Source organism: Nicotiana tabacum, chromosome 3 (genome assembly GCF_000715075.1).
Source record: "Nicotiana tabacum cultivar K326 chromosome 3, ASM71507v2, whole genome shotgun sequence".
Taxonomy (NCBI): Eukaryota; Viridiplantae; Streptophyta; class Magnoliopsida; order Solanales; family Solanaceae; genus Nicotiana; species Nicotiana tabacum.
In genome coordinates this window covers 176,201,148-176,209,184 of record NC_134082.1, presented here as the reverse complement: position 1 = coordinate 176,209,184, position 8,037 = coordinate 176,201,148, and the positions used below count along the sequence as shown (strand labels likewise).

Sequence of the window (8,037 nt, the reverse complement as noted above, 5' to 3'; positions counted from 1 at the left end):
GCATGATTACCTTGCAAGTTGCACCAAAGTTTCTTCAGTAGTCTATTCCTCGTAGAATTTATTTATGGAAAAGAGAAACCCTTAACAGAAAAATATGGCAACATGAATTTCCAGGATTGGAAGATAAAACCAAGAAAAAATAAGAAAGCGAAAAATCATGAATGGAATATTTCCAGTTTATCACTATCTTCTTTGTACGTTTCGCCAATCACTATCTTGAGGCTACTGAACATCTAGGAATGTTTTCTCTTCTTTCATTCTTTGATTGTGCGTTGAGATAACTTAGGATTGACTTTGAGATATTTCTTTCGCAGATGGCTAGGACACGCACACCCTCATCTGCTGGACGTGGTGCTACCTGGGGTGGCGGTCAAGTTAGGGTTCATCAAACTAGAAGACAGACTGCCCCTCAACCTTAAGTTCGGAACATGGGTCAAACCCAAGCTATTATGCCAGATCAAGTGCAATAGCAAGGAGTTCAGAACGCTCCACCACCAGTGCCAACTGTTGTACCTATTGTTGCCTTACCTGCAGATGCAGTGGCAAGGTTATTGAATGTGTTAGAGGCATTGGTGCCTACTCAAGGCGGAAGTTCAGCTCCTCAGGCTACTTTACAGATACAAGCACCTACACAGACTCAGCCTTTCGAGAATAAGGAAGTGTCCCTACACGAGTTCCTGAAATTGAAATCACCAAAATTCACAGGTTCCGATAATTCAGCAGATCCTCAAAGTTTCTTGGATAGGACACTCAAGGCATTACGTGCTCTTGGATGTTCTAGTGAGAGAGCCGTGGAGCTCGCAGCATACAAACTAGAGGATATGGCCAACACATGGTATGAAACTGTATTGCTAGGAAGGCCAGCAGGAGCAGCACCACTGACATGGGACGAGTTCACTAAGTTGTTCAAGAATCATGTTCTTCCAGACAGTCTGATGCAACAATATGCTAGAGACTTTGAGAGATTGGTTCAGACTCCAGATATGGATGTGTCAACATATAACACTAAGTTCTGTAAGCTGGCTATATATGCTCCTCACTTAGTGCCTACCGAAGAAGCTCGAGTTCAGAGGTTTGTTGATGGATTGGTTAGTCGTCTATACACTGCAGTAGCCCCACAGATGGAGACTTTATCCTACTCTGATGTAGTTGACCTTGCTAGAAAGATTGAAAACAAGGGACGTGAGGAGCGTGCAACTAATGATTTACGTAAGAAGGCCAAGATGGGAGGGGCTTTCAGTGGTGGTTTTAGTGAAATAGAAGAGCAGGAAACCAGGGACAACAACAACAGGGTTCTCAGACAGGGACACACATGTCTTCACAGTCCACATACATACTACATTACAGACAAGGTAATAGGGGACCATCATCTTCTGGACATCGTAATTCTGGGCAGATATATGTCACTACTCCAGTCTGCCAGACTTGTGGTAGATCACATTTGGGCCAATGTCGTGTTCTAACTGGAGAGTGCTTTCGGTGTGGCCAGTTGGGACATCACTTGAGGGATTGCCCTCAGCCTCCGAGAAATTTCAACCAGGCTTGTAGTCAGTCAGCTGCACCGACTCAGACTACTCATAATACTTCAGGCGCTACAGGTACAGGAAATAGAGGTCGAGGTGCTGGAGACCGTGCTACTGTGAATCAAGGACAAGGCAATGCTGGTAAAGGTCAAGCGAGAGTTTTTACATTTACTAGACAAGATGCTCAGGCCTCGAATGCAGTGGTTATAGGTATTCTTTCTGTCTATTCATTTGATGCACTTGCGTTGATTGATCCGGGATCTACCCACTCTTATGTGTCCTCGTACTTTGCTTTGAGATTTAGTAGACAGCCCGAGCTATTGAATGATCATTTTCTAGTTGCTACTCATATTGTAGAGTCTCTATTAGCTGAATACGTGTATCGTGCTTGTCAGATTCGAGTTGAGGGTAGAGATACTCTTGTTGACCTTATTGTACTTGATGTGTTTGACTTTGGCATGCTGATGGGAATGGATTGGTTATCTTTTTGCTATGCTATAGTCGATTGTCATGCAAAGATAGTTAAGTTTGAGATACCAAATGAACCCAGTTTTATTCTAAGAGGGAGTCAGGTTCTAGAGACTTGCAAAATTGTATCTTTTATGAAGGCTCAACGACTTCTGAAGAAAGGTTGCTTGGGTCTCTTAGCTATTGTAAATGATACAAGAAAGGAAACAGTTGGTATAGAAAATGTACCAGTAGTGAGAGAATTTTCTGATGTATTTCCTAAGGATTTACCAGGATTGCCTCCAATATGAGAAATAGACTTTGGTATTGATTTGCTACCTGACACACAACCTATATTGATACCCCCATATCGAATGACACCAATAGAGTTGAGGGAGTTAAAGCAACAGTTACAAGATTTGTTAGATAAGGGTTTTATTAGACATAGTGTATCACCATGGGGTGCACCAGTATTGTTCGTAAAGAAGAAAGACGGATCCCTGAGAATGTGCATTGACTACAGGCAGTTGAACAAGATAACAATACGTCATAAATATCATTTGCCTCGAATAGATGACATGTTTGATCAGTTACAAGGAGCTGCCCACTTTTTAATGATTGACCTCCGTTCTGGTTATCCTCAACTTAGTATCATAGATGAATATATTTCTAAGACTGCTTTCAAGACTCGATACGGGCACTATGAGTTTCTTGTGATGCCTTTCGGACTTACTAATTCTCCAGCGGCATTCATGGATTTAATGAATAAGGTGTTCAAGCCATTTCTGGATAGATTTGTAATAGTATTTATTGATGATATCCTGATATATTCTCGTAGCCAAAGAGAACACGAGAATCATCTCAGGACTGTGTTGCAGACATTGCGAGAACATCGACTTTATGCTAAGTTCTCGAAGTGTGAATTCTGGCTAGACTCGGTAGCATTTTTGGGGCATGTTGTATCCAAAGATGGAATTATAGTATATCCTAAGAAGACTGAAGTTGTGCAGAAATGGCCCAGACCTACTTCTCCTACAGAGATTCGCAGCATTTTAGGCTTAGCAGGCTATTACAGGCGTTTTGTGCAGGATTTCTCCATAATAGCAGCACCGCTGACCAAGTTAACACCGAAAAATGCAATGTTTCAGTGGATGGAGGAATGTGAGCAGAGCTTTCAAAAACTCAAAACATGTTTGACAACTGCACCAATATTAGCCTTACCATCAGGTTCTGGAGGATTTACAGTATTCTATGACGCCTCGAGGGTGGGATTAGGATGTGTTCTCATGCAAATGGTCGTGTTATTGCTTATGCTTTGAGACAATTGTAAAAACACGAGTAAAACCATCCTACACATGATTTGGAGATGGCTGCAGTGGTATTTGCTCTAAAAATTTGGAGACATTATCTATACGGTGAAATTTGTGAGATTTATACTGACCATAAAAGTCTGAAGTATATCTTTCAACAGAGAGATCTAAATCTTCGGTAGCGTCATTGGATGGAACTACTTAAAGACTATGATTATTCTATTTTTATCATCCTGGAAAAGCCAATGTGGTGGCTGATGCATTGAGTAGAAAATCTATGGGGAGTTTGGCACATATAGCCCCTGCAAAGAGACTTTTGGCCAGAGATATTCAGAGACTAGAAGATACAGGTATCAGATTTAGTGTCGGAAATTCAGAGGCATTGTTGGTTTATGCTCAGGCTAAGTCTTCATTAGTTGAGCGCATTAAGGCCACCTAATATAAGGATAAACGATTATGCAAATACAGGGATGAGGCCTTAGCTGGTACAAGCAAGGATATGTTTGTTGAAAGTGATAGTGTTCTTCGAATGGGTGACAGGCTATGTGTAGCAGACGTAGATGGGTTGAGACATGATATTCTTAAAGAAGCTCACAATACTAAATACACTATACATCCTGGATCCACAAAAATGTACCATGACCTAAAGCAATTTTATTGTTGGGAAGGTATGAAGAAAGATGTTGCTAACTTTGTTTCTAGTTGTTTAACTTGTCAGCAGGTCAAGGTTGAGCATCAGCAACCCGCATGACTACTACAACGAATTGAGATTCCAGAGTGAAAATGGAAAAGAATTACTATGAATTTTGTCACCGAGCTACCACGAACCCTTAGAGGTTATGACTCGGTATGGGTGATTGTAGATCGACTAACAAAATCAGCACACTTTTTGCCGGTGAAGACTACATATGGTGGAGTCAGGTATGCACAGATATTTATGAATAAAATTGTCTGACTTCACGGAGTTCTAGTATCCATCATCTCTGATAGAGGATCATAGTTCACTTCACGCTTTTGGAAATCTTTTCAAGAAGCATTGGGTACACGAGTAGATCTTAGTACTGCATTTCTTCTACAGACAGATGGGCAGTCTGAACGTACTATTCAGATCTTGGAGTATGTGTTGAGAGCTTGCATTCTTGAGTTTGGAGGTAGTTGGGACACTTATCTACCGTTAGCTTAATTTTCTTACAACAATAGCTTCCAGTCCAGTATTCAAATGGCACCGTACGAAGCATTGTATGGTAGAAGGTGTCATTCTCCTATCGGATGGTTTGAAGCTGGTGAGACTAACTTATTGGGACCCGACCTAGTACAAGAAACTATGGACAAGGTTTAGTTGATCAGACAGAGATTGCTTGCAGCTCAAAGTAGACAAAAGTCTTATGCTGATAAGAGAAGAAAAGATTTAGTATTCACAATTGGAGACAAAGTGTTCCTACGAGTCTCCCCTATGCAAGGTGTAATGCGGTTTGGGAAAAGAGGCAAGTTAAGCCCCAGGTTTATAGGACCGTATGAGATACTAGACCGAGTGGGAGCGATGGCTTATCGTTTGGCACTTCCTCCTGAGTTATCCTTTATTCATCCAGTGTTTCATGTCTCAATGCTAAGAAAATGTATATCAAACTCATATCAGGCGATTGAAGCACCGACTATACTGCTCGATGAGAAGTTGTCCTACGAGGAGGAGACGATGGCTATTGTTGATAGGCAAGTAAGAAAGCTACGGTCAAAAGAAATTGTGTTCGTTAAAGTCTTATGGAGAAATCATACTGTTGAAGAAGCTACATGGGAAATAGAAGATGTTATGCGAGTCAAGTATCCTCATTTATTTCAGTCTACAGGTATGTACCTGAGCTAAATTCGGAGACCGAATTTCATAAGATGGGGAGAATGTAATACTCATTAAAAGAAAGAGGGTAGTTATGTAATTTACCAAAAAAAATTACAAATAAGATTGAATAGGGCAAAGTCCTACGCTACCTAACAGAAACGAAAAAGGAAGAAAGGGCCGAAGCCCCTTTCTCTTGCAACAAAAATCAATTCTGCTGCGTAAAACCAAACAGAAGCAAAAAAAAAAAAGGAACGGGCCAGAACTAAAGCGAAAAAAAATCAAAAAAACAAATACAAAAGGTGAGTTGGGGAAAAAAGCTTGGTACCGCAAAAGAAGCCACTTCCATCCATTATTTGTTCAAATCTTCAGGTACTTATTCCACAAATTTGAGAATATATTTTAATGGTTAGAGTTAAATAAGGAGATTGGCAAAAGTCAGTGAAACATGGAAAGATATGTATAAATTTTTGTTAATCTTTGGCAATCTGTTGAGGAATCTTAAGCACGAATTGTGTCTTACGGGTATAGTTTGAGCTTCTCTTTCTGGTAGATTTTAATTTCGATTCTCATGATTGGGAGATTCTATAGAGACATAGAAATTACACTAGTTCATTCACACTTGAGAATTTTCTTCCTAAAGAATCAATAGAACTTTATGAAATTGGATTAATAAAATATATGAATATGTTGGAGTTGATAGATTAGTAATTACTCATAGCTGGGTAAATATAATTCGGCGAATTAAAAGTCAAATATGAAACCTCGAGGGTTGGGTATTCTAAATTAGCTATGAACTAGCCTAAACAAGGAAATTAACATGAGATTGATATTATGTAATTATAGATTGATTGGAGGAATTTGTACGAATTCCTCGAGGTGAAGCATTTGGTATTTCGGCACGAGTACTATGAGTAGTAATCTTACCGCAATTTGTGTTTTCATAACTTGCATGATTTACACATGATTTTTAATATGAATATGTTACTGATTATTTTAAGTTGCATGTGGGACAAGTCTTTTACTCGATATGATACCGAAATAGTTATTTGAGAAGATTACCGTTGTTTTAAATATTTTCGTTGTCACTAGATCTGTTTTACCGTTACCCGAATTTACTGTTATCGAAAAGAAATTATATGATTTGATAAGAACCGAAATGCCCTATATTGTTTTAAAATATTTTCTATGAGTATATACGGATTACAAAGACAAGTATAAATGAGAGTAGACATTGAAGGATCTCGTAGCTAACGGCGGGTTCGTTAGACCTGGTGCACCTTGTAATTACAGATTACCGTTATATCCCTCGCTAGTGAGAAGGTAGAACTAGCATACCGTTACCGATTTCCCTCGAGTAGGGACTACCGTTATATTTGACTTCTTGCGAAGAAGTCCACAGTTATACCGATTACATGATCCGTTCATTAAAACCTCTCAAATGTGAATATTGATATTAGATAGTGGTTACCGAGCTTATTACCGAATTGTTAATTGTATTATACTATAAAAAAGCATGACGAGACTGAAAATTATTTATTGTTTCTAAAAGGGCATTTTTATGTTATTTTCTGTTTGATATACTAGCATATTTTCTGACTTGTCCCCAATAAAAACGGTTGTGGTTAAGTGTTATTATTCACTGAGCTAGCGACTCATGCCTCGCTAATTTTTTTTTACAGAGACAACAGTTGACGCAGGCGAGGATTTCGTTAATTAGAGCGCACTGGTTAAGAATTCTTGGTGAGCCTCGCGCTTGTTCGCGTGGGCAGAGACTTTATCAATTGTTATGGTCTTTTCTTTGAATTCTAGAGTCGCTCCATAGTCATTTTTTTAGTGTCATGAATATTATTTTGCTATTAGTTTTATGTCGAGTATCGTTCTTTATTATCAAAGTCGGAGATAAATTAGTATTTCTGGTTGTTAGCGGGTTGATTAGTAATGGTAAAGACAATTTTGGTTAATTAATAAGTTGTCAATTGTTTGAATTGTTATTAGAGTGTTTGGTTGCTGATTTTAGACAGGAAATTTTTTTTGGGATAGTCCAAAAACAGGGAAAACTCTATCCGATTTTCGGTAAAATACCGATAAGACTTACTTGGGAGTACTTGCTGCTAAGCGCCGGTCTCGATCCTTAATTGGGTCGTGACATCTGGTAACATAAAACAATAGCCATGTGTTTATTTGGGTGGTCCTACCCTATTGTCTCAATATTCATTCCAAGATAAGTCTTTGACCTAATCCTTTGAGATGATTATAAGTACTAATTCTATCCACATTTTTAGATGAAGCTTCTCTTTCAAACTGCATGATCCGTAAGTTAATACGGAACTTTACACAAATAATCGGTCAAATTCGGTGGTTAGTTTTTCTAATCGATATATACAAATTAAGCAGTGGAATGGGCAACTATTTAAGCTTATTATTTGATGTTAAAAGAAGTAATTAATTATCTTTACAAACAAATTAAATATATTAAATTTCCCATATAGATATGGTTCAAACAAAAAAAATGTGAATAATATTATAGTTGCTGTAAATACAGAACACTCTCTCTATATATGTATATGTATATGTTTACCCATTTAAATATACATATGCATATAGAAAGAGATAAAGGTTACCTTTTATTTGATGAGATTCTTATCCCAAAAAAGAGCTTTTTATTCGAGTGAGTGACTCATCAATCCTCCAGAAAAGGACCATATGCTTCATTGATTCCTAAAAAATGTATACTTTAGCCAACAAATTATGTCTTAATTATTCCGCAAATTTACCCTATAACAAAACAAGAATAGAGTGCCAAGAAAAGATTTCGTAACACATTAAGCAACTGTGACACTTGAGGGAAGCAAATTGATTGTCGGATTAAGATGGCTATCGATTAAAGCAAACGTATATTAATTTGCCAAGTATCTTTTTTGTA

At 38.2% G+C, this 8,037-nt stretch overlaps 1 protein-coding gene across 1 annotated transcript; it reads left to right on the top strand.

The window, feature by feature from the left end:
- The first annotated feature begins 314 nt into the window (after positions 1-314).
- On the top strand, positions 315-3,289 carry LOC142178135 (uncharacterized). Its single transcript, XM_075247466.1, has 4 exons — positions 315-374; positions 471-1,352; positions 1,490-2,242; positions 2,981-3,289. Exons 1-4 carry the CDS (start codon positions 315-317, stop codon positions 3,287-3,289), a joined length of 2,004 nt encoding a protein of 667 aa, XP_075103567.1.
- The last annotated feature ends 4,748 nt before the right edge of the window (positions 3,290-8,037 follow it).

Bases quoted from the DNA above. Each gene is read 5' to 3' on its own strand.
- LOC142178135 (XM_075247466.1), top strand. From the start codon at position 315: ATGGCTAGGACACGCACACCCTCATCTGCTGGACGTGGTGCTACCTGG. The intron at 1,353-1,489 runs GTAATAGGGGAC...CGGTGTGGCCAG, and splicing joins CATACTACATTACAGACAAG to TTGGGACATCACTTGAGGGA. The intron at 2,243-2,980 runs GTATTTCCTAAG...GAAGTTGTGCAG, and splicing joins TAGTGAGAGAATTTTCTGAT to AAATGGCCCAGACCTACTTC.